At 41.6% G+C, this 26,297-nt stretch overlaps 2 protein-coding genes across 4 annotated transcripts in view; one reads left to right on the top strand and one right to left on the bottom strand.

Annotated features, from left to right (window-relative positions):
• The window catches only part of GCM1 (glial cells missing transcription factor 1), a 14,305-nt gene extending 8,399 nt beyond the window's left edge, over window positions 1-5,906 (top strand). The window contains exons 6-7 of the mRNA XM_029086727.1: window positions 5,554-5,620; window positions 5,746-5,906. Of these exons, the coding sequence (XP_028942560.1) occupies window positions 5,554-5,620; window positions 5,746-5,906 (228 nt within the window). The remainder of the gene's footprint in view (window positions 1-5,553; window positions 5,621-5,745) is intronic.
• Window positions 5,907-16,004: 10,098 nt separating this feature from the next.
• On the bottom strand, window positions 16,005-25,853 carry FBXO9 (F-box protein 9). 3 transcript variants are annotated; one of them, XM_010174957.1, is made up of 9 exons: window positions 25,729-25,838; window positions 23,058-23,172; window positions 22,311-22,429; window positions 21,927-22,017; window positions 20,812-20,907; window positions 19,940-20,033; window positions 19,035-19,189; window positions 17,232-17,380; window positions 16,814-17,018 (listed from the first exon to the last, which is right to left on the bottom strand). In XM_010174957.1, exons 1-8 carry the CDS (start codon window positions 25,829-25,831, stop codon window positions 17,272-17,274), a joined length of 882 nt encoding a protein of 293 aa, XP_010173259.1. In that variant the 5' UTR covers window positions 25,832-25,838; the 3' UTR covers window positions 16,814-17,018; window positions 17,232-17,271. The 3 variants fall into 3 exon arrangements, with proteins under 3 accessions (XP_010173258.1, XP_010173259.1, XP_010173260.1); XM_010174956.1 differs by having other exon boundaries at window positions 16,005-17,380; window positions 25,729-25,853; XM_010174958.1 differs by lacking the exon at window positions 16,814-17,018 and having other exon boundaries at window positions 17,328-17,380; window positions 19,031-19,189; window positions 25,729-25,851.
• Window positions 25,854-26,297: the final 444 nt, after the last annotated feature.

The following is a 26,297-nucleotide window of genomic DNA, read 5'->3' as shown; positions in this document are numbered from 1 at the left end:
CCCATGGCCAGCAGGACACAACACCATCACCAGCTCCTGGCACCTCTGTGGGGTGAGGGAGGGCACCGTGTGGGTCTCAACTACTGCAGTGATGACATGGTTTTCAATTTGTACCCATTACGGTGACCAAGTTTAAATGTCCTCTGTCCCTCCTCCTCTGGCAAAGGGCTTGATTCCCCATCACTGTTGCAACACAGATGTGAAAGCGCTGCCACACCAACTCCCTCTTGCAGACCTCAGGAGGGGCTTTCATACCTGAAGACTTGTCTTTGATCTTTTTTTTAACCGATATGTTTTCCCCCACTATTTCATTGATCTAATAAAAGGTATCAGCTCTCTCACCGAGTGCCTCGCTGCCGGTCTGGTTTGGTAACATCTCAGTCCCCCTTGATACTCAGTTTGTTCAAGCATGTAGGACTGTGGAAGATGCAGATGGATGACCTCAGGGACCACAACTGTCATGTGCGACTCTCTGCACTCTTCCAGCTTCTTCGGGCAGTGATCTAAATCCCTCCACTATACCTACCCTGCAATCATATTGTATAAAATCATCACAGAGTGGTTTGGGTTGGAGGGGACCTTCAAAAATAATCTAATCCAACCCCTGTGCCATGGGCAGGTATATCCTTCACTAGATCCAGTTGCTCAAAGCCCCATGGAACCTGACCTAGAACAGTTCCAGGGAGGAGGCATCCACAGCTTCTCTGGGCAACCTGTTCCAGTGTCTGACCACCTTCATTAAAAAATTTCCTCCATAACTCCAATTTAAACGTGCCCTCTTTCAGTTTAAAACCATTGCCCCTTGTCCTACCACTATGGGCCTTGGTAAAAAGTCTTTCTCTGTCTTTCTTATAAGTCCCCTGCAACAAGGTGTCCCCAAAGCCTGCTCTTCTCCAGGCTGAACAACCCCAAATGTCTCAGCCTTTCTTCATAGGAGAGGTGCTCCAGCCCTCTGACCATTTTTGTGGCCCTCCCCTGGACCCTCTCTAACAGGTCCATGTCTTTCTTGTGCTGGGGATGCCAGAGCTGACACAGTACTCCAGGTTGGGTCTCACCAGAGCAGAGTAGAGGGGAACCATTGCCTCCCTCAGCCTGCTGGCCACACTGCTTTTGATGCAGCCCAGGATTCAATGGACTTTCTGGGCTGCAAGTGCACACTGCCAGCTCATGTCCAATTTTTAATCCACCAGTATCCGAGTTCCATACACTTATACGTTCAAGATGCCTTGCTGCTTTTTCCAGCCACTTTTCATTTCGTTCATTGCAGACTAACGAATCCTTCAGCATCACCCCCTTTTCTGACAACTACTGAAAGCTATATTTCAGGAGGAGCTGTCAGTTCCCTACATTTGTTTTAAAAAGTAGGGTGCCAAATATGAATTTTCTTACCTGAATTTAGTGACCAGCTCAGAGACCTTTGGCAAAGATTCCTTTATCTTTTTCCATAATTTACATCTGCATGACTTCCCTGCATGACTAACCTCTGCTGCTCTCTGGACTGGGTTTCAGGGGCTGCTGGCCCTCACCCCACTGAGGGAGGCACAGACACACGTCCTCACTGCCACCTCTGCAGGGAAGAGATGAGGCATGTCTTGTCTGGAGCCACATTTCATGGCTGGGTCATTAAACCAACATGACAGTAGAGAGGCTCAGCTCCACAGGCTGCCCAGCTGATGGATCTAACCATGTCCTGCCCCGCCTGTGGAGCAAGCCATGCCCAGGCGGTCCGAGGCGAAATAAACCTTTTATTGGGATGAGTCTGGGAGGACAGTATTATGAAACGAGCAGTGATAAAAACTTCACAGTACCTCTGACTGTGGTGTACCTTGTGTCCATCAATCAGGTTCAGTCTTATCATTCGTCTTTTTAGATTCCCTCTTTTTAAAAGGCTTTGGAGTATATTAGTTACTAGGGAAACCACTCTCATTGCAAAGGGTGGAGTTCAGAGACATTTACGAGACAAGAACAAATTATATTTACAGAGTGTTTCAAAATGTTTATTGCAATTTGCAAAACAGGGGATGTGTAGTGATTTGTTTTATGTGGAAAAATCTAAATGTAGATCACAAAGTAGCAGCATGCTGTTGTATGTGAAGGTCAGTTCACCAAGCTTTTATTTAGTCTGTGAGTTACTCCCGTGCTAATACCAAACTTTGTGTGTTTTATGGTGATTCTTCAGATCAGTAACTTGGAGAAGGAAAGTTTGATCAAGGGTAATAACAACCTCCACCTCTAGGACAGAAAAAGGGAAACCAATAGGAGCCATAAGCGCTTGTGCTTTGAGGGGTGCAGCTGCAGGACAAGGGACAGACAGGTCCCCCAGGGCTGCGCGTCCTATAGTGGAGATTCCTCTGCAACTGCCAAACCGGTCGCACCAGCAAGACACCATGCAGGACTCGGACCCTGCCCACCACCACCTTGCTCTGTCTCATCTCACCTCTCCTCTAATTCCTTACCTCTCTGCTGCACTCCTGCTAGCATCGCTTTTCAGCAAAGGTACCATACAGATGTGCGGCTGGGAGGTTCCTCAGACATTGTTCCCACACCAAAGTACCATCAGGTCCCTTTACACCCACCAACCCCTTTCCTCTGTCTTTAAAAACTTCCAGCAAAGGGGATTTGATGACCAATCCCAAAACCTGTTCCATGGCTTCACCATCCCAATCCCAACTGTTAGCATTGTTTTCTCCATGTCTGATTTTCTTTCCTGCAGATCAACTATTTCTTCAAGCGTTTGAAGATGAGTAGCATCCAGTTACTGAGTTCCACGGGCTTCCTAAAGGACTATGACTACCAAATCTCCCTAAAAGACAATTACTACCAAACCTATCTTCCTGCCTCAGAAGCAGGGAGCTTTTTGTTGGTTTGCCTTTAAGTCTGAACCAAAAGCTTTCCAGAATGAAGCTACTCCTGTGAGCTCAGCTCCACTCAGCAGCAACCTGCCACAGCAGGACCATGCCTTCCTGCAGCTCCTGTGCTCGTAATCCAGTGCACCCAGCAGTTTGGGGGGACCTCTGCCCCTGTTCACGCAACATTCATTGCAACCAATACGTTTCCAAGAGGAACACATCTCAGGCTCAAGGATGAGCCTAAGACTTCATGATTTTGCTAAGGCTAAACACAAGAAAGCTTTCCAGATTTACAAGCTGCCAAGGTCAGTTTGACCTTTCCATCTTCTCGCAGTAACTTCTGTGCTGGCAGCAACTACCTCCACTTTTGGTACAATCAGGACAGTGGGGCAATATAGTGGCAAATTTATATTCGTTTGGCTCAAAATATGAAGATAAAAATCCCAGCTCTGATCTTTGCAAAAGTGACTTTTTGCAACATATTTGGGATGTGTGAAAGGAAACACGTATATGTTGCTGCTTTAAGTCTCTTTTAACCAGCTCTAAGGCGTTGTTCCCAACTAGGCAGTGATAAGAATCAGAGGTGAGAGATGGCACTAGATGCATTATCCTCTGCAATTTTAAGGAAATATAGGGAACAGAGGTTATTCAGGATGGCTTCATGAAGAAACACCAACTGATATGTGAGGATCCACCCATAGGTAACTGTAACCTTGTTCTCTGCTGCAGAAAAGGTTTTTCTGCAGGGCACAGCTGCCATAAAATATTAGGAGGGCAGCAGAGATGCAAGGAGGTCAGGATGTGGATGATTACACAGGCAAAATGTTTTGTTCTGGCTTATCAGTGTTTCAGATGGCTGCAGCTATTGCCACAGCTTACGCAAATATCCCTGCATGGCAGATTGTCTACACTCGCTGCTTTCCCAAGGTCTTAGCTCTGAAAGCACTGGCCTAAATATTTAAGGAGCAATTCTTTGGGAGTAATCCCTGTGCTTGCTCTGAAGCAAATATTTGTATATATTAAGGCTCTTCTGAGGCTATCAGAGAACCACAGCAACATTGCTCAGAACGATGCGTTAACCAGACTGTACCTTACAGAAACACAGTTTCATGGGGCTTTTTTGACCTCATGCAGCATTAAAAGATGAAATCTAGACATATAATCAGGAGGAGCTATCTTAATAATACAAGGCAGCAGCTGGACCCTTCCACTTTTTAGTGTATTTATCCTCAGAATATCACAGAATCACAGAATATTAGGGATTGGAAGGAACCTCAAAAGATCATCTAGTCCAATCCCCCTGCCAGAGCAGGAACCTAAATGAGATCACACAGGAAGGCATCCAGGCGGGTTTTGAATGTCTCCAGAGAAGGAGACTCCACAACCTCCCCGGGCAGCCTGTCCCAGTGCTCTGTCACCCTCACTGTAAAGAAGTTTCTTCTCAAGTTAAAGCAGAACCTCCTGTGTTCCAGCTTACACCCATTGCCCCTTGTCCTACCATTGGGCATCACTGAGAAGAGCCTGGCTCCATCCTCATGACATTCGCCCTTAACATATTTGTAAACATTAATGAGTTCACCCCTCAGTCTCCTCTTCTCCAAGCTAAAGAGACCCAGCTCCCTCAGCTTTTCCTCATAAGGGAGATGCTCCACTCCCTTCATCATCTTGGTGGCTCTGTGCTGGACTCTCTCAAGGAGTTCCCTGTCCTTCTTGAACTGTGGGGCCCAGAACTGGACACAATATTCCAGATGTGAATATCATTGTGAGAAAGGGAAATGCTTCTGTATCAGTCATACCAATGGGGAGATGAGAAGGTAGAACAGGGATTTGATCCACATCCTTCCAGCCCTGGGCACATACTCGGCCCTATTTCTTCTGGCCTTCCTCTCCCTGGGACCTCTATATTTGCATGTGAAAATAATTGCAGATCAGATTGAGTACAGTCAGATGTTTTCATTTTCAACCCCTGGTACAAAGCCCCTGCCCTTTGGCAGACTGAGGCTATACACTTTTTAATATAAACTGCAAGGTTATGGACTATTTTCTAAAATATGGTCCTAAATGCATTCTCTATATTTTTAAACAAAACAAGTGTGTCAAACTACTGGTGGTAGAAACAACTCCAGCTGAGGAGCTTTAGGGGATACACTCTGAGTAACTGTATAAAGCTTTTCTTTCCTCCTGGCCTTTGGAAGGTTTACTAATCCATGGGTCTAGTATTCCTAGAAATTTTGTTCCGCTTCCCCTCAAAATGTGGTCATTTGAGGCTTTTTAAGTAATTATTGCCAAGGAGTTAGAATGGGACCATCTAATATGTTCTGTTTTATTGCAAGCAAAATGTAGAGGTGGCCCCTGTGGTGGATCTCAGCAGGGATATGGCTTGTCTGTACCAGGAACAGGCTTTATGTGGCAGGGTAGTGACTGGTGACTGGTGTGGGGACGCAGGAGAGGCAGAGGAGGATGGGAAGGTGGCACAGTTTATTTAAGAAGAAAAAATGAAAGAAGTCTGCTGGTGTCAGAGTAAAAATAAATGCAATCAGTAATCAAAGCAGAACATGAACAGGGTATTAAGATTGCACATCTGAACACTCTAAACAATTTAGACCTGGCTCTTATGCAAGGCTGGATTTAACTCAATACAGTGCTCCTTTCTCCCTGAGCTGCTGCAGTCCCCATGCACTATGAGGGTTTTGTCTTTCACAAGGTAAACTTCACCAACTTTATTCACCTCCTGGAGCATGGAGGACTCGCCATCGATGGAGGAGAACCAGGTTAGGGAGCACTTTAACAAACTTGACATACGTAAGTCCCTGGGCCCTGAGGGGATGCACCCATTAGTGCTGGGGAGGGAGCTGGCAGGTGTCATTGTGAGGCCACTCTCAATAATCTTTGACAGGTCATGGTGATTGGGAGAGTTTCCTGAAGACTGGAAGCAGCAATATCATTCCTGTTTTCAAGGAGAGCAAGAAGGAAGATCTGGGGAACTACAGGCCAGCCAGCCCCACCTCAAAATCTGTGAAGGTGATGGAGAAAATCATCCTGGAAACTGTTTGCTAACACATGAAAAACTAAAAAGGGATTAGGAGCAGTCAGCATGGATTTGTGAAGGGGAAATTGTGCTTAGCCAACCTGATAGACTTCAACAAATATATGAGTGGCTTGGTGGATGAGGGAAGAGCAGTGGATGTTTTTTATCTTGACTTTAGCAGGCTTTCAGCAGTGTCTTCCATAACATCCTCACAGATCAGCTGATGGAGTATGGGCTTGCTAAGTGGACAGCAAGGTGGACTGAAACCTCAGCTATTCTGTGATTCTGTGAACATTTAGGATCAGTCCTAGCTGTTCTCATACCAGACAGTTGCAGTCTCCAGATGCTTTGGCTTGAATTGGCTGTGTACCATGTGGCACATCCAGAAAGTCATCCAAAGGCCTGATATACTAGAAACACCCTGGGGCAGCAGAACATGGCCTTTGTGGCCCTGCAGACAGCAATCTGAATGCCTCAAGCATCCTTTGCCTTCCTTGTTGGTTTATTTGATTTCTGTGAGCAGCACGAGACGATCTCCTGTATGACAAGCAGTTCCTGAGGCACAGATAGTCTCTTCACAGCACAGGGCAAGCCAGGAAGGTCTTTGGCCAGCTTTTCACCCTGAGCTCATTCCTTCTGTTTCCAGCCAGTAACCGAGGAACCAAAACTGCCTTGGAGGGCTTGTCTCAGATGAGTGGTTTTTATTTTTCAAAACCAGTTATGTCAAGATTCAAACTTCACATCATTTAGCAACTGTATCATCAGTGACGTGGTTTAAGTCTTCTGTTACCAGGGGTTGCTCGATCTATTTGCTCTTCTAAAGACAGATAGTCATAAATAATACAAACCACAGTACAAAAGCATCCTCTTTGCTCATGGCTTTCTGTACCTGGTAGAAACTGTTAAGCAAAGGCCAAAGCCATACGGCAACTGGGCATCCAGCTCCTTTTTGCTTCTAGAGAAGATAGCAAACACCTGTGGCACCTCACCCCTTTGCCTCCCTGCCAGGACATGGCGGGGACTGGCAGGTGAGGACTTCTCCCGCCCCAAACATCAGGTGAGGAGTGGAAAGGCAACGACATGCTGCTCTCCCTCTGTCTGCAGCCTCTCCCCTGGCACCAGCAAGGTGAGCTGGTGGCATCCCAACCTTACATTGGAGTCAGGCACCTACAGCAATGAGTAACAGCTGCCACCTGAACAGCTGTGACCAACCTAATGTCTGTGGATAGTCTAAACACTGGGTGTCATGAAAAGCTGTTTGCCAAACATCCACATTTCCTCTGCCGAATTCACAGCAAAGACGGGAAGAAACCATGATCCCAGCCCAGCCAGCAATGGCCCTGGGCAGAGCAGGATCCCTTGGGGCAGGGCTCTCCAAGCTGACAGCAAAAGCAGCAATACTGTCAGGGGGAGAAGGGGTGGTTCACCTTCATTGCCTCTGGACTTCCCCGGTTCCTCACAGAGAAGAACTGGATTCCCTGTCTGAGAGGCCAGGGGTTGTAGGACAAGGTGGTACCTGTGTAAATGGTGTGACTGGAGACCCACTGACACCCCACGCTTGAAGAAAAGGCTGGAGGAGGGCAGGAGAGGACAGGAGAAAAAAGGAGTGTTCGGCCTTGGGGTAGGTGAAATATGGGATGAACAAACAGACCGTGGCCAAAGTGAGTTAAAATAAAAAGTAAATTGCTGATGTCTTGCTGGTTTACTCCACTGGAACCATTGATACTTATTGGTCTTCATATGTGCGAAGGAGAAAACGTCAGGCCAGACTGTAATCCTGCCCTGACCTTACTGCGCCTTTATGCACTAAAGCACCCCACCAAGAAGGACTGAATTTCCCAGAGGCCCCACTTGCCTGCCAACAGCCACCCCTGGAGAAATGAAAACCCAAAGCTGTTCCTCTTTGTACAGATGGGTTAGAGAAAGCACCAGCCCCGTCAAGGCAGGGGATGCTGTCTGCACTGGGGGGTTGCTTCTCACTTTCCCTCTCCCACTGGTGCAGCCTGGGGGTGGGCTGGGGGCCCCTTTGCCTTGGGGTGCTTGGTGCACAGAGGCAGTGACCCAGAGGAACGCCTCAGCCAGCACAGCAGGTATGGCTGCTCCTTGCTGATGGGGGATTCGTGGCAGAGCGCAGGGTCACCTGCACAGACCACCATCATGTCACTGAAATTACGGGGAGCAATAGATCTGTGCAGTGAAACACACAAAGCTCACCTAAGGAGCGTCACCCAGCAGGCTATCGGGCTGCCAGTAACCTGCTCTCCTCTCCTCCTCTTGGCCAACACAACAACCCACCACTAGGAATTTTTCCCCTCCACTTCAGGTGAGGTATGTTCTGGTTTTATTTTTATTTTATAGCTCATTAGTTAATAATAGTTGCACAGCTAATTTAACAGGGGGTTCTGGTGTGACTTGACAAGCTCTAACTTAACTGAAGCACTTGGACAAGGCGCTCACTGAGCTCTTCATTGCAATGACACTAAAACTCTTGTTGTGCACCAGCCTCCTCTTGCAAACTTCCAGAAACTGCTCCTTCAAAGATACTGTCTCATGTACAGCTTAACCCTGCTCCCTCCCCGTGCCCTCTGGAGCCTGGCTTTCGGGAGCAGAGGAGGTTTGCCCGACTTTGTTAAATTACCACGTTCACACCTTTACACACAGCAGTACTGCCGAATGTAAGGAAGAAAGGTTTACCATCAGCAAGATGAAACCATTCTCCATAACCATGATTTGCCATGAGAAGCCCACTCAAAAACCTGTCTGTGGCCTTCCTGCAGTGTGGCTGTGAGCTCGAGCACCCACAGCGCCAGCCCCCAGCCCTGGCTGCAGGAGGCAGAGAGCACTGCTCCACGGCACACAGCAGACGGGTTTCGGTGGCTTCGGCTGCTTGGTGAGGCTGCAGACTCTCCATTCAGCAGAGATGAGATAACTTTCTGCCAACAGACAGCACTCAGCCTCCCCCCCAGGTTGTCCTTCTGCGTTCCCTGATCTCACCCGACCCTGTGATAAAGCATGTGATTTGCTCTTTCCTGTAAAACTAATGCTTTCTCCAAAGGTCCTCAGCAGGCACCAAGGGAGTGCTTCCGTATTTTTACATGGTTGGTCTCTCAGAAGCCCTATTCCAGAAAGAGAAGAAAACCTCATTATGCAGCAAGAAGCTTAAAGTTTTTCTAAGTAGATCCGTTTAACGCTGCCAGTGGGTTTTTCTTGGCCACCCACACCCCCTCAGGCAGCATATGGTTACTCCCCTCCAAGACTGATCACACCTTCACCCTGGGAATATGGTGTCCCAAACTCCAGACAGCCTCCTCCCTCCCTCCTGTCATTGCACAGAGTGGATTTACGTTTTTCCACACTTATTCTTGGAGGTTAATTTAATTCTAAAAAATCGTTCAGAACTTCTACCTACTTGATTAAAACCATTGCTTTGCATGGCAAGAATGGTGAAGCTGGGACCCGGCTTCCTCTGCCCCTCTCCCTTGTGAATTCTTTGGGGTCTAATAATGGAACAATATAAAAAACTATTAAAATACTATAAAGATCATTTGCGATGATATAAAAACTGAAAATAGACATCGTATGTCAGGCTTTCTCTCCATGGAGATCCCAGCAGTGTCTCTTTCCACCCATCGCCTACTTTCACCAAACTCATCTAAACTTGGTATAATTGAATCTTTGGTCCCTCTGTTCAAATTTATTTGGAAACTGGTCAGTGAGTTCAAAAGTTATTGGTGGAAACTGTCAGGCTGACAAGATGAACTGCTTAATACTTCATTCATTAGGGAACCAGCTAAAAATTAACGTGCGGCAATCATAGGGCTTGAAATCCTGGCAGGCTTTAATGCCAGTTCACTGGAAGGTGCTCCCGAGAATGGCCCGGAGTCTTCCACAGCAAGAGGGTGAGCCCCACCATTCAGGCTGTCCCCACAGCTGCATGGCTGCTCCGTCCCCACGGCAAGTAGCATGGAAAGATGTAGTTTGTGTCACCATGCTTCAGCCCACCCTGCACTCAGCCTCACAGGCACTGCCCACACCAGCAGGCATGCTCTGCACATTTCTGAAACACAAGGACTCTTGAAAAACTTGCAGACTCCTACTTTTATCCACATTTCCAGCCTTTCATCACTCTAATACCTCTGTATTTCATAGTCCTGAAGTACTACAGCAGGGCAAAGAGCATGACATTGAAGGAGAGCACAGCGACTAGTTCTCTTAGATCTTTTGGAATACCTTAACTCAGGTTTGACTGTAAAACCGAGGCAATAGCCATCTTTTCTCTGTTCATATGCCCTACGTTTGAACTTTGTTTAGATTACAGTTGTTCTACAGCGAATCATCTTCCAGGCCTGATGAGAAGGAGAACTTAGGCAATTTTAGCGCAAGACGACCAGCAATGCTGCTGTGCTGAAGCTCAGTGATCACCAGCTGATCAACAATGCGCCCCACTGCTATTTTTTGTATTCCTGTGAACAACAGTAGCCACACGCTGATGATACACTGCAAGATTTTGGTCTCATAAAAGACTCTAAACTAGAGTCCTTCAAGAGGAAAGAAGAAAAACGTGATTCACTGCGTTACACATACCCAGACAAATATTCATCTTATCATCAGATTTTATTTTGTGGTAGCTTTTCAGGTTCTACAGACTTTGGTGGTTTTTTATATGAAATGTCTAAAAAGATACACTTCTTAAAAGGGGAGCAAGTTCCAAACAAAACTGCTGGCACCTGTTTTGTCGGCTGCTATGAATGTTAACCCCCTCAATCTTCTCACTTTATTACTACTGGGAAATGCAGCTGAATTTAATATCTGTAAGTTTATTTTTCCCAGACTTTACCTTGCAGATCACCGTCTGTCTAGACAATGACAAATACTAATATGTGTACTCAAGGTGAATTTAAGGGTACTCAGTATTTTCTTCTCCATGTGATTAAATTTCCAGGCAGCACTGAACCAACCCACTATATTCACCTTTGTCATTTAAGGCAGATGTCGCATTATCCAGAACAAATTAAAGATCTTTTCATTGATTTTTACTGAAACCAAAGTACAGAAGTTGTGGAAAGTACCCTGAATTTCTCCTTGGGTATCACTCACTCCCCCCAAAAAAACAGTGACGTGTGGGAAGGATTCAGATGAAATGAGTTGTGAGTTAACACTGCTTATTATGAAGAGAAAATGGAAAAGCTTTTGAGGAACAATCAGATTGGTGATACCCACCCCTGGCTGTGCCAGAACAAGACCAATTACCTTCAGCTTCAACACAGCTTCTGCCAAGTAGCTTCCAGTGCAGCTGGCCCCTTCGGCACACGCGGGTTATTACCGGGTACAGGTCAGCAGTCCCAGCCAGCGCAGAGCCAGCTCTGCGGGCACCGCTGCGGACGTCAGGTAGCCCAGGACCAAGCGTTTTCATTCGACACGGTGGCAAAAAATATGAAGTTCTGTCTATGTTCTGATCTCCAGCATTGCTGCTCTTGGAGAAGATGCCACAACCATCAGGATAGAGCAGCGAGGAAAGAAACCCCTGAAACCCCTTATACAGCTCTTCCTGAAAACTGATTGTAACTGATTATTACTTTCATACATGTTTATCAAATTTCCTTTATAATATGAAGAGAATTGTGCCTTTTCCCCTGCACTGAGATACTGAATCCCATTCCCCACCAGCCCTGAGGTGTCTGCTCCCCTAAAAGCAGTGGGGAATTTCCCTTAAAAGCAGTGTCAGCGGTTTGTGTGACCACAGTCCACGTCAGGAGGCAAGGACACACAGCTTTACAGAAAAGAGGAGAAAAAGGTGGTACTTTTTTATTTTTTCTTCAAATACGCAACTGAGAGCTGATAAAATGAACACCCCTATAAACATATCTTAATTGAAGAACCCAGGTTAATAAACACTGAAGTGTGAAGTACTGCACCTAAACTCAATTTCTGAACGGTGTAGGAAGGCACTTCCTGAACTTCCCTTGCATTGAGACATCCCTGTGATATCTTCTTAAAAATATGAGAAAGGATTGCTCCTTTTTGCTTCCCAAAGACAGCAGATGACGCAACATCAGAGTTTGGGGGAGATCTGCATAGAAGGTAAACACACTTTCAGCTCACGGGGTGACCTCTCCCCTCTAGCTGAGGCACTCCATTCACATCCCCATTTACCAGTTTTACAGTGTTTCTGGGGAGACACTCAGTCTTCCTTATTAAAGCTGTTCTACAACAAAGAGATTCACTATACATACTGTGGGACAGGATGACCAAAATCCCCCAAACCATGTCTGCCTGGCCCTGGCTAGGGCCAACAACCTTGCCCCAGCACACAAGGACTCTGAACAGAAAGGTTCAGAGCAGGGCAGGGGCTGAAAGGATGGTGGCTGCTTTGGGAACACATGCTTTCTGGGTGGCAACGGTTAAGACACTTTTCAGCCACCCAATGAGGACAGGCTGAAAGAGTTGGGGCTGTTCAGCCTGGAAAAGAGAAGGCTCCGGGGAGATCTTACAGTGGCCTTCCAGTACCTGAAGGGGCCTACAAGAAAGCTGGGGAAGGACTTTTCATAAGGGCAGTTAGTGACAGAACAAGGGGAAATGGGTTTAAGCTGAAAGAGGGGAGGTTTAGATTAGATATTAGGAAGAAGTTTTTCACTGTGAGGGTGGTCAGACACTGGAACAGGTTGCCCAAGGAAGTTGTGGACAACCCCTCCCTGGAAGAGTTTAAGACCAAGCTGGATGAGGCTTTGAGCAACCTGATCTAGTGGAAGGTGTCCCTGCTGATGGCAGGGGGATTGGAACTGGATGATCTTTAAGGGCCCTTCCAATCCAAACCATTCTATGATTCTATGATTCTATGATCATCCTTCCTCATATAAGGATGTTCCTGCTTTGTATACTGGCTGCTTCCAATCCCATTTGGTGGCTGTCCTCCTGGAGTCCGGGAAGCAAACTCAGGACTGAAGGCTCCACTCTGAGCTTCGGATACTTAAAATCCCTTTGGAGAACTGGCCTTTATGTTTATTTCCATTCAGTTGCATTATCATGGATGTCTTACTAGTGCAGAACCCTAAGGACCTGACTGCTTGGCAAGCTAAATGCTTGTTGCATTTTCTCTATTTTTCCCGGAATGTTCTCAAATTTTAAATAAGCTTTAGGGAAAAATAAATCTACTCGGTTTACGAAGTACAAAGGAAAACATCCAACTGCAGCGTGCCACCTCATGGCAGAACAGCAACACTGCCATGGGTACCAGCAAACACACCTCAGGAAGCCGCAGCCCAAAGCTCTTGTTTATTACTAAGCTGCAACATCCTGCAGGAGTAGCGCTACTTTGGGGGGAAAAAATAACAAGAACAACCCAATCAAGCAAATTCCCTTGCACAAAAAAAAAAAAGTTTGCAAACTAAACCAGGCAGAACTTCTGTTTTAGCAACTTCAGCAATCTCTTACCCTTACAGAAGCAGAATTAATGAAATTCACTTCAGGTGTGAATTTAGCATGGAAACATGTAGGGGTCGCAGTGCTCGTACAGATCTTCTGAAAAGAAAATTCATTCATTCAAAAATAAAATGTGTGGAAAAATGTCTCCTCATCTTGGCTTTACACATTAAAGAACAATTTAATTTGGCAGGATTTACTAGTCTTACTTTTCTTAGCTCTGCATCATATCCAGCTATTTCTCGTAAAGCATTCTGAAGCTAAATTAATAAATGTGCTACAGACATCTAGAAAAGGTACCAAAATACCTGCAGTTGTCAGGGTAAGAAAGCTGTCAATCCTGCAAGATGCAGGAACGTTGTTTTCAGAAGTAGTCATGTTTCATTACTTTTTTTCTATTAATACTCTGAATATGTGTTCCATAAAAATCACACTATACTGTAATTTTAGCACCTGCCTCTTACTGCCTTGAATGACAGGCACACACCAGTGTGGTGTATCGCGACCCTTTCACATGGGCTACGCTACCAACGCTGAAAGCAGTTTCAGCTGAGAGAAAAATGCTGCTTTTATACATCCCAAAAAGTCCCATTCAATAACAGACTCAAGTTTCTCTTCTAAATCCTTTGTTTCAGGCAACGCTACCTAGGACTTGTGGTTTTAAGAATTACTTTAAGAACTCAGGTACTACACTCTGGACAAGACACAAGTAAGGCAAAGCATTAACTGTTCCTTTTCAGCAAACAATTATTTTGCTCAAAGTCATTTTACTAAGAAAGCTGCTAGTCCTACCACAAAGGACAAAGCTCGAATCCAGATTGAGTGACTATCAAATGGAAGTCTTGATTTCTTTGCAGGTGCTATTAATATGAAATAACATATGCAACATTAATTTCTGAAATCCAAACTGTTCTGCAAATGTATATAAGCTTTTGTATTTTTTCCATCTTGGACAGTAGAAAATACAAAATGGAAAAGCACCTCAATAGTTCAGCCATTTTAATGTCAACAAAAGTTTCCAAATACACTGGCACACATTCCAGGGGAATTTTCTTGGATTAAAAAACAATCAACACAGACTCTATTATCTTCTTTCTTTAAACAAAAAAACCTTGTGTAAACACCACGTGTTTTTGAAATTCTGACCAGCTCAGCTCACAGTTACCGAGTCAATCAGGAGCTGCACTTAGGAGCTGGGAAGTGTCTACTGCTGGTCCTTTGCCCAGAGCACTGAATCACACCGGCTCTTCCTCCCCGTATCTACAGCCCAGCGTTACACACAAAGGTTTAACTGGTGCTAATCTCCAATTAGACTGAGTCAAATCAGCATTACATTTGACCATCTGAGCATCTTCTCTCCACAAAACTGTCCACTCTGCTGTCTTTAATCCAATGCACGAGAGATCTACATGCTCCGAACCATGTTTCAGTCACCTTTTGTCGCCCTCCTTCTATTTTTATAAGTGAACTTGTCTCAACTCATACAATAAACTCCTGTGAAAAAGGTCTGCATAGATGTATACTTTATTGTTTTACTCAGGTTACTAATATAATTAGTGAAGGACAATTTCCCAGCAGTAAACTAGTTACACCAACTAATGAATTTATATGGTAATTAAAAGGTCAATAAAACTGTACTATAATATCATAGAGCCTCTAGTAATTAAAGCCTTGGACTATTGAAAATCACTAGACAGAATGAAGGAAGAGCAGCTAGTCACCCGTTTCTCTGCTGAAACAAGTACTATTTTAATAACTGCATATGAACAGCCAATAATAGTATCTGCTGATAAACCATTTCAAAAGACAAAACCAGCTCAACTTGCTCATATCACTAAATGCAGAGGAACAAGCATATTAATCACAGCGCAGTCTCACAGATAGAAGCCTCACATAATTTTCTCGGTGAAGGAGTATTTTGTATAACATTAAAATATTTAATTTTAATATTAATATTAAACAGAAGCCTGGGACTTCTGTTGAATCAACATCTCAATTTATAACAGGACATTAGCTAGCTTTTCCTTTACACCCAGAGTATATTCCAAACACATGGCCAAGGCAAGAAAAAGCGAAAGCTCCAAAGAAGCAAGTAAGTCTTGGTATGAGAAGAGCTTTGAACTGAAAGGCTCTTCTATTACATCCAAATAGGTTCCTGGACAAAACTATACCTAAGCAAATAATTGGTATCATCTCCTGATTCTTGTGACAAAAACTTTTGACATTTCTCAGCAGGCAGAACCAGATTTTGATCTTTCACCCTCAACAAAAGCGTGGGTAACTAGCATCTTTCCCTGCTTACAAACCTGGCAATATTTCAAAGCAAGACGTTGCTATTCTAAGCAATCGTTTTCCCTTCAGCGCTGAGAACACAACACACACCTTATTAAACGTTCCATTGTATGAAGTAATAGTGCAGTTGCAGTCTAAGCACTTATCCCAAAGAAGGGTTGTAGGCAGTCTTAGACTGGCTAGAAAAAGCACTTAGTTTCAGATAGACGCATCCTTATTCAGCACTCATGTACCTGAAAGCTTCTCTACTTTTCTCAGACAACCTGTAAATAGTACAATAAAAAGTCACCAAGAGGTTAATTCTACTTGTCAGTCTTGCCTAGCATGTAGTTACGCATGCTAACTCCTAACCAATCATCTTTAACTGTATTCAAATAATGATTTTTTGGCAAAATAAGAAATTGCAAGGGATTGCATGTTCAAAATAATGATTTATTGATGTAGCTCCTTGCAAAGATACACTTTATAAATTATGGAACAAGTATAGTCCTTTCCACAGCTTTCACATTTTAGTCCTCAAGTCCAGGTCAGTATTTTGAAATGAGATGTTCAAAGGTAAATTAAGCAAAATGGCTTTAAAAAACTACACTAAAGAGCTTCGGTTCTTTCAGAATCCAAGATACATAGACAATAAGCAGCATTACAGTGTCTGCACCACACCCCCAAGCGATATATGCAGGAGAAGCAGCGTACAGTACCTGCACCAAACCTCAAGGTACACTTCATGATGAGCAGTACACAGCACCTGAACATCTACAGCAGCCTCAAAATTTATCTTAGTACAACAAGTGCTCAAAGGGTTTACAGCATCTGTAGCAAGGTTAGATGAAGGGTTATAACACATTACAGTCCCAGGTGAGCCCTGCTTACCTGTGCATTCAGACCTGGCCAATGCACAAGCAGCACCCACCAGCATTTCACCATTGTACTGTGACATTTCCCAAGCAGAGCCACATACCCTGCAAAGTCGTCCTACAGCACAAGAGAACAACTCGCTGCCCATATCCCTCTTCCCTTCACGCCCACCCTCTGGAGAAGGCAGCTCCACTGAACCTCTGTTAAGACCAAATTACATTTATGACCAACTGACATCCCTGCATTGGTGGGGATGTACCTCTGTGGTTAAATTTTATACTTCATGCTTGCTTGCCCTTGATTGTTTTTTCTTAAGGTTGATGTTGACAAAATGCCAGATCTTAAAAGCAAACAAAGTAAGTTTAATTTAAAGAAAACATTTATTTGAAATTCTTTTAAGTCACACAGTTTTAACAGATATAAGACAACTTTCTCCTCTTCACGTTTCAAGCCTTCACCAGACACCACACACACTGTCCCATGGACAGTGAGATTTTCCTGTAACAATTCCTTTTGGACAAACCAGCGTCCAGGCAGATGAAGACTCACATTTGAAGCAGACTGATTTATAAAATCTGTTTAAAAAACCAATCAACCAAAACAAACAACAAAACTTTGTTATCAAATTCTTGTCACAAAGTAAAGGTAATACTCACAAGCTTGATCTCAAAACAAAACCCCAGCCATTCATAATCAAATAGAACATACTGCCTTCAAAAAATTCCCCAGAATTTTAAAATGTTCCAAACATATACACATTTATAATTTAAGTGCTCATTAGCTACAACCTTTTATTCATGCAAGAGTTGTGAGAGGAAGAGGTGTTTCTTAGAGCGGTTTCTCTGAAAATGCAGTAAAACTCTTCACTCGTGCAAAGAACAAAGGGGTGTACATCTTGTCAATGTCAAAAGTAGTAACAGCTGTCTCACCAGTCGATCTGCAAAGAGCATTGTAAGAGTTAAATTAGACACAAGTTGCTGTTTAAGTCCCTCGATAATGCAATCGTGTTCCACAGCACAGTGTGTGCACCAAACTACGGCCAGGATGTAAGCATCTTCCGTACTGCCTCGTTCTGAAAGCACTTGAATGTTGGCTGAATCACACTATATAGAATACACTCCTATTTTAATATAATAGAAACCACTTTCCCCTTCCATTCTTAATCACAGAATGTCAGGGATTGGAAGGGACCTCAAAAGATCATCTAGTCCAATCCCCCTGCCAGAGCAGGAACCTAAATGAGATCACACAGGAAGGTGTCCAGGCGGGTCTTGAATGTCTCCAGAGAAGGAGACTCCACAACCTCCCTGGGCAGCCTGTTCCAGTGCTCTGTCACCCTCACTGTAAAGAAGTTTCTTCTCAAGTATAAGCGGAACCTCCTGTGTTCCAGCTCACACCCATTGCCCCTTGTCCTGTCATTGGGCATCACTGAGAAGAGCCTGGCTCCATCCTCATGACATTCGCCCTTAACATATTTATAAACATTAATGAGGTCACCCTTCCGTCTCCTCTTCTCCAAGACTTGAAATAGCACAGGATGTCTCTCAATTCACTGTATTAATATTGAGGTAAAAAAATCCCCTTTCATTTGTTTCACTTAGAACCCTGAATTCAGAATACAAAGTGACAGCAAAAACTTTTATGTTTACAAAACTTTAAAAAGAAGAAACCCGTATTTCTGAACATCGGTGACAAAAAACATATATCCTCCTAGCTGTGCTTTATACTCCTCTTTATTCTAGTTTCAAAGAGTTTACCCTACTGAGAGGTACAGTAGAATGTGAGCACTACAGAAACTTAATGCTGAAAAGAATGTCTGTGATACTGTCACTTCCTCATAAATTAGATATGAAAATATCTAATAGTTTTTATAAAAGCAATTTTTCTGTTTATGGAAGTTACCCATACTCCCAGCCACCAGTAGTTTACTTCCCAGATTTTATATACTTATGTCCCTATAAAAACACTGAACAGAGATTAAGACAACTGGAAGCCAAGGCCTAAATTCACCCTAAATGCCAACATCAAACATCTGGACAGTCAGCTCGCCAGTAATTTGTTAGAGTGGCAGGTGCAAGAACAGTGGCGATCGGTCTTTCTTGGCTGGTGATCAGAACAGTTGGTCACATGCCCATATTTTGCTCTGCTGGATTATATACTTTGTAAGTGTTACAGCTCTCATATGAGTGCAGACACTCTCAGCTTGCACATCCACAGAGGAAAAGAAATATACCTTAATGAATATATGTTTTCCACACCCCTTTACTAGCACCACACAAAGTCATTCAACCCTGATTCAGTTCTGAAATCTGAAACGCTGCGCATAAATCCTTTACATGGCTAAAATACTGCAGTTCTACTCCTTAGGAAACATCCCATACCATTATAAAAAAGTTACTAAAATCTTGGGACTTCTTAAAGTAAAAGTTCATTACAATATACCAAATCAATTACTGTTTTCAGGACATTTTGTTGAAGTCTCCTAAGTCTCAAAGTCTTTACAACTTCTGTACTTAGTACTGGAGAAATTAATGTCACCTGTTTTTCTATAGTTAAGTACCCCTCTTTGATCTTATTCCCCATTTACTTACTTGTAAGTTATGTGACAAGAATGATGTATCCAGACAAGTTTGTTGAACCTTTGGCGCCCGCTGGAGCACAGCTGTAGTCCTACATGAAAACTGTGATCTGTTTCTTGCGCAGGAACACGGCGGAAATACCTGTATTTGTGGTAGTCAATTGGTTTCTGCACAAAGAGAAAAGAAGTTTCGTGACTTACGAAGAGCACTGTGCAGCTAATTATCCTGAGGTCTAAGTAACTGCGAGGACAGATTGTTAAAACTCTCATTCTTAAAAGCAAGTACTGGTATTCCTTGAAAATACATCGATTTAGGTGTTAATTATGGAAGCTTACACAGAAAGCAAGATAAGCGGGGAACACACCACCCGAACTATGCAAACTCAATGTAAGCTGGTGTAACACTTCTAACTCTTCACAAGTTTCCCTTGACAGACACTTTGTTAATATGAGCATTCTGTAATCTAAATAAATTGACCAAATAATTCAGAGTTCAATTAATTAATACTGCTTATTTAATACAGTTTTATTTAATGCTGTGGAACATAACTGCATGCAGCCAAAACCAGTCTCAGAAAATTACCTCTTCATCTTTCCCTTCTGTTTGTTAAAAATGTTAACAATGTTAAACAAACTACCTAATAGCACCACACATGGCAATTAAGCCTAAGGGGAAGAACTGTTGCTCAAATGTGAAACAGGTACTTATCTGTCTTAAAAAGATTATCACAAACTTGGGGAAAAAAGGTAAGATAAACTGCCATACTTATTTATATTTTATTTTAAAATTAAATTAAATTTTTAATCCTCTGGTGTAATGCAAATCTTCAGGTCCCTTAAAACACCCAGTCTGAGAAAAAACTTATTTAATAAGTCCCCCACTTAACTGTTTTTCCTCTATTCTATTTTGCTACCTACCTCTTCCTTTTTCTTCATTATTACAGCAAATACTTTGGTTTGATTGTCTGTTTCCTGGGAAAGGCGATAATGGCCAAGCAAGATTGCATCCGTTCTGAAAGATCAAGAGTAGGACAGTGTCAGGGACATTAAAAATACTGTCTGTCTCAAAAAAGTGATGTACTTATAATACAAATATCAGCAATGAAAATAAGACTGATTGTATATCATAATCAAGGCAACCATTTTTTATTTCCATTTAGTAAAGTACCAGGCTCATTGATGATGCTAAATCAGGAAAACATTTTGGAAGGTTGCTTTTAATTCTCCCAGACAGGACACTAAAGATAAGCTAGTCAGTTCTACCTGGCCTATTGCTAAATATTTTCAGGCTTGTGGTGAACAGCTCAAACCTGTTCTGAAGTCACAAACGATATTCTATGTTTTTAACAAGTTTGTGCAAACATCAAAAAGAAATCAAGCAATAATTTAGTCATATCCCACCAAAATCTTCACTTTCCTTCAAACAGTCAAGGAAGTGTGAGAAGGCAGTCAATAAACGAAAGAGTATCTTTAAAAGGATTCTAAAACCACCAAGCTAATAGCATGTATTTTTTCACCAACTTCCTTTAGAAGTTTAAAAACACATAACCCACAAAGGAAATCTAATTACAACATCAGGACTTTAATTTATTAAAGATATCTTTGCATAAAACCCAAAGTTTTTTGTAGTTCTCAAAAGAGAACTATAAACAACTGTAACACAATACAAATAAAATTGTACTTTTACTCCTGTTTTGTTAAGCCAGGATATAGAATCTGAGACAAAAGTAAATAAAAATTGCCAGGAAATAGCAAGGTGAAAACTGTAGAAAATATTTTATTTCAATAACCTTGTATTTTTAGTCCGTAAGCGAGGAACTATAGACTGCGGATCTTCAGGAGTTGTTAGCATCATAACTTGACCATCTGGAAAGAATCTCAAATACCTGCAAAAATATAATTACACAATAGAAACCTATAAAACATTCTTTTTCTTTTGTGTTTTGTTGGCTTTTTTTTTTTTTAAACACAGGATGTTTCCCAGAAGGATACAGAACTTAATATGTAATAAGATTTGAAAACATATTACTTCATACATGATATAACAGAAAAAAAGAGATCAGAAATCAAAAGAAAGTTCTGAAGATGAGAAGATCAAGTTATGAAGAGTTACGGAAGAGAGCAGAAGTTCTGTCACCTCTAATCAAAGTGAGAAGGCTACCCTGGAATAAAAACTGACCTCAAGTAAGTTTCTGCATTCCTAGCACTGATTGAGACCAATGCAACAAAAGCTTAAATCCAGTATCAGTACAGAATGAACAATGTCATATGGATTTCTTCAGGTTCTGGGATCTGTTCAATTTTTGCAATACTTGGATACTGTGCTGATGTTTGTGAGACTACAGAAATAGCCATGAGATTCAATGATTTCTATTGACAGTTTCCAGCCTCAGAAGAGACAGCAGAATGGGCAAGAAACACTGGGAAGAGCAAGATGAAGAAAGAGCAGAAAAACAGGCTGAGGAAACAAATGGCAAGGTTATTTACAGCAAGCTGAGAAAGCTCAGCCTCTTGATTATTTACCATTGGTTACCAATATGTTAAAAGACAATTCTTGTACAATCACTTGTTTTCCCTTGGCTGGAAACAATTATAATATCAGAAATGTAAAGCAGAAGTGATTTGGGGAAAGAAATCTGTGGACAAGTATTACTGTTGCTACTGTGTAAGTTTTGTCCCCATGAAATAGTATAACTGAGGACAAAATGTGTTTCTAAGTCGATCTCTAATTATCACAATAAATCCTATTTCTGAAGACTTATTCTCAAGAAGTAGACATAGCTTTAAACACTGTAGTAGTTCCACTGAGTTTTATAGAATGATTAATGTTTGTGACATCAAGGGCTGGATTTCAAGAACTTAAGAGAGAGAAACATTCCACTCACTCATTGTACTAGAGTTCTACCTGTAATATTCCACTTGGTGCCATGCTCTATAGAAACCATCAAGAGATTGTTCTCCTTGACGTATGTATTTTGTCTTGCTGATATATACACCTACAGGAAAGGAAGATGTAAGTATACAAACAAAAAATTAAGTACAATAAATATTTAAGATAAAAAAAAAACAACCATCTAAAACTTTTGCGTTTGCTTTTGTTAATTAAAAGCATGAAAGTTTACTTTTGTTCCTTGCACACTTCCCTTCTCTTTACAGCTATTCTACAGATTCAAAAGCCCAAACAAATTCAGATTAGTTCTAACAACAATGTAATAAACATCAAACCCACCTGATTGCTTCTGTTATGGCTACATGCAGTAAAACAACTGTTTCCAAAAGTATACCTTACCATCAAATCGAACACGAGGCCTTTCCAAAAACATTTCCCTCCAAGAGGCGTATGGAACAAGTTTATTGCAGCTCCTGCCCCATATTTTCAAACAGACTTGATGCCAGATTTCAGGATCTCTAGTGAAAATGAGAAAAAAACCAAATCCCATAACTTCCCTGCAAATCTTGATCAGCTTTTATGTATCAAAATAACACACTCATTACTTAGTTTGGATGCAACTGAAATAAACTTTCCTGAACAACAATAGCTCATAATTTAAAATCATTGACTAATTTACTTAATCCTGTAGTGTTTGAAAGCCACTTCCTCCTCCCCTCAGTGAAATTCAATAACACAATGCCATTTTCAGCCAAGTACACAACAAGAACATTGCAGCAGCCTGGCACCTCTCTGTGTGGCTATATGAGGATGACAACACAAGAGACATTATTTTGGACTGACTTTCAAACAAGGTAGAGGAAATAAGACTTCCAGCAACATTTTTTATTACAGTGAAGCCATCTATCTAGCATACCATTTAGTGGTGTATTCAAAAGCTGATTAGCACTGTGATGAGCATACCATGAAAACTGCCATGGAAAGAAAAAGCAGGACATAGTCCTACGTGTATGATTTAGCAGCCTAAAAGCAAAAAAACCTAGATCCACCTCTACATACTGCTGAAACATGCTTGAGTGTAAAAAAGCTCTTTTTTCTTCCTTAGAGCAGAGAGAAGCTTCACTCCAGATAACTTATCTACAATACCTGGCACAAATGTAAAATCCTCGACAAACAAGAGATAATTGCTCTAATGATCTTAGGTCCAAATCACTCGAAACCACCCATCGGAAAATGTACATTAGTACTTCCATAGGCAATACTGCAAAGAGAAACGAAATCCTTGTTAGATGGTAACCTGTAAATCAATAGGTTATCTATAATAATTCCAAGTTTGACCATTACTGAAGTTCTGACTTGCCACAAAAAAATCCTTTTTCATATTTCAGCCAGATGCCAGGGAACAAAGAAATTACCTTTAATTAAAAAAAGTCACTGTACATTAAAAAAAAGTCACATAATGAAAGAATAAAAATCAAGAGCTGAAAGTGCATTATGGTAAGATGACAGGATAAAACATAGTTTTAGACTACAAATATCCACAACTGTAAGGTGTTATACCAAAAACTCCACATACACGTTGCACATCCACAGTGCCTGCAAAGCAGTACTTCTTCAAACTGCCCTGTGTAATGTTACTTCAAAGCATCCCGCTTCTGCGTGACGAGGTAAATAAGCTCAGGTCAGCTCCAATGAGCTATGGGATAGGAGGTCCTAAGAACAACCTGTACGCTATGAAATCCATAGGATACCACTCTTTATTTTGTAGTACAGGTCCAGTGATTGAAAATAGTATCACACAGCATTTTGTGTTGAAAGACTTTTTCTAATGTGATACAAGATAATTACAGAATCCTCATCAAAGCTCCATAAGATCATAGGACAATTTTCCTAGCATTGAAAGTTCAGTGACAAAGCCCTGGGAAATTAAGCCAAAATTCTTTCTAATAATCCTTCTGCCTCCCTAAATTTTCTCTGTTGTTTCAGTTGGGTATAATCTTGTTTACTGATCTTGTACCATCAAAAATTACACCTCACTTATTTTCAACTATTGCTGCTTTCCAGAGCCTATGGCTTGAAATGTACCACCACATACACAGAAAAGTTGATGATTTTACTCAGTATAACTGCTTTGAGATCAAATGGAGAAAATAGCTGAGTGGCACAATGGTATGCTAAACAGTAATTAGCTGTAAATGCCCTAGTAGAGACTGCAATTCAACAGAATTCTGATTTTTAGTAAAAAAAATGCTTCTTAAACAAACTGCATTGCTGCTCTCCTACAAATCCAACAAGACTGTTTTTTTGCTATAAAATTTGATGAAAGATAAAGTTTCACATTTGAGAATACTAACATGACAAAAAGTACACACATTTCATTCAGCACCAGTTTCTATATTCATTTAACACACACCTCATTTCACGAATCTGACTTAATTTTCTTTTATTGAGAAGTCATGAATTTGCTATATTGCCTGTATTTGCAACCATTAAATTAATGTTCTGGTATAAACAAAAGTTGTGCAGATGTGTTTATTGCTGCAAGGTACAAAACAGTCTCTGACCATTTAGGAGTATTCTGGTTAACTAGGTACCAAGAAGGTTAACCAGTATTCTAAGATTATGAATGCCAATAAAATGTAAAATGGAACACAGGAAATAAATTCAGCCAAATCCATTTCACACTGTTTCAGTTTTCCTTGGGCTGCTGAGGTCTCTGACTGTTGTACCACTGTGACGACCAAGAGGGATCCTTTCCAGCCTACTAACTTCTGAAGCACATACCATGATTTTAACAGTTTTCACTCTGCTGTAAAAGAGTCAGTAAACAAGCTATGGTAACATGGGACTGCTATGAAGGCAGAAAATAAAACTAGAAAGAGAATAAGACTGTTGCTCAAAAGAGACATCTCCTGAGATTATTTTAAAGTAATGTCTACAACATCTTGACTTTACTGGCGAAAAAAGAAAAGATGCTTTCCCGATCGTACAACGCCACAGTTGTTAAAATAAAATAAAAACCAAATCCTGTTTTCTTTATGCTTTGACTTGAACAGCTTGCTACATTTACTTTATTTTCCTTCCTTGAGCAGAATGGAGGAGATCAGGACAAGATTTCCAAGAGCAACTGATAATTCGGGATGCAAAATACACACGCTGTAAAGGCACCTGGTTGTAAGAGAGTTCATATCTTATGTACACTCTCTACAATTTAGATCTCGTAAGGAAGTCTCAGGGTGACGATCTGGGAACTGAAGCACTGAAAATCATTCATCTTCAAAAGCCTTTCTAACTATGTTATATAGTCTTGCTGAACATGAAAATATATTTATTGTAAACATGTGATACAGAATCAGACAAAAACAGGAAATGCAAAGATGCATATTCTTCACAGAACAATTATGTCTCATTCACACTTAAGAATTGTAATAAATATTTGAAAACCAAAACAAAAAAACCCCCCACATTTCAGTTTTTCAAACATTAACTGGAAGGAAAACGGGAATATACTTACTTCAGCAAGTCTGTTCCTAGAAGTTTCTACTTTTAAGCATGACTCTAATCCTGAAAAATTCTACTTAGCTACAGTACCACATGGAAAAACTTGTGCAATAAAGGCAAAATAATGTCTGAGAAAAAGATCTGTTTAGCTCGTTGATGGTATTTTTTCCTTTACATCTAACTAGAAAAGTAAATAAAAAGATACTGTGTACATTTCTTTAAAGGTGGCTTTAGAATGAAGGAGACAAGTTTTAACACAGTAACACATTTCTATAAATTCGGCCTCTGAACTCTTACAGTGTATCTTCACTCATACCTGAGATATGGGTCTGGCTGACATCAACCTCAGGTTGACAAAGTTTGACTGAAGATTCCTGAAGAGTTAACTGCTGCTGGAAATCTGACAGGAGATCAGCCATTTTGTCATCCTCTGTGTTATCCTCAACACTAGAAAAGAAGGAATGCCAACACTGTGATATTGGACAAAACATACCAACAGATGTCCTTATCTTGGCACCAATCCACTGTCTTACCCTCACTCAATATAGCTGCTTCCTGCATGTTGTTAAAGCAATCTCCTTTCATCATATGATAAAACAACTACTGCAATCTTATCAAGTTCACTTAGATTTTGCTGGAATCCATCTGACAGTAACCATTTTTTTTTTCTATTTAATTCCAATTGCAGTATGTTTGGATTTGAGAGTTCACTGTTCACTGTTATTAGTGAAGTCACTGAAGAGTTGCTTGACCCCATGTAAAGTTAAATACCATCTTTTATTTTGTCTAAGATAAGCCGTACGCAGGGAACAAATTATCATTGACAGAAAGTTGTATTTTGTAATCCTTGTCACGATGCAAGACAGTGAAAACAATTTTTCTTTT

This window comes from Antrostomus carolinensis, unplaced genomic scaffold, assembly GCF_000700745.2.
Source record: "Antrostomus carolinensis isolate BGI_N321 unplaced genomic scaffold, ASM70074v2 scaffold21529, whole genome shotgun sequence".
NCBI classification, from domain to species: Eukaryota; Metazoa; Chordata; class Aves; order Caprimulgiformes; family Caprimulgidae; genus Antrostomus; species Antrostomus carolinensis.
The sequence above is the reverse complement of the archived record's forward strand: the minus strand, read 5'-3'. Positions and strand labels throughout refer to the sequence as shown.

Coding starts and splice junctions, on each gene's coding strand:
- FBXO9 (XM_010174956.1), bottom strand. CDS start 25,831: ATGGCTGATCTCCTGTCAGATTTCCAGCAGCAGTTAACTCTTCAGGAA. Junction 20,908..21,926: donor CACCAAGTGGAATATTACAG/GTAGAACTCTAG, acceptor ATATTTTTGCAG/GTATTTGAGATTCTTTCCAG. Junction 19,190..19,939: donor TAATGAAGAAAAAGGAAGAG/GTAGGTAGCAAA, acceptor CTCTTTGTGCAG/AAACCAATTGACTACCACAA.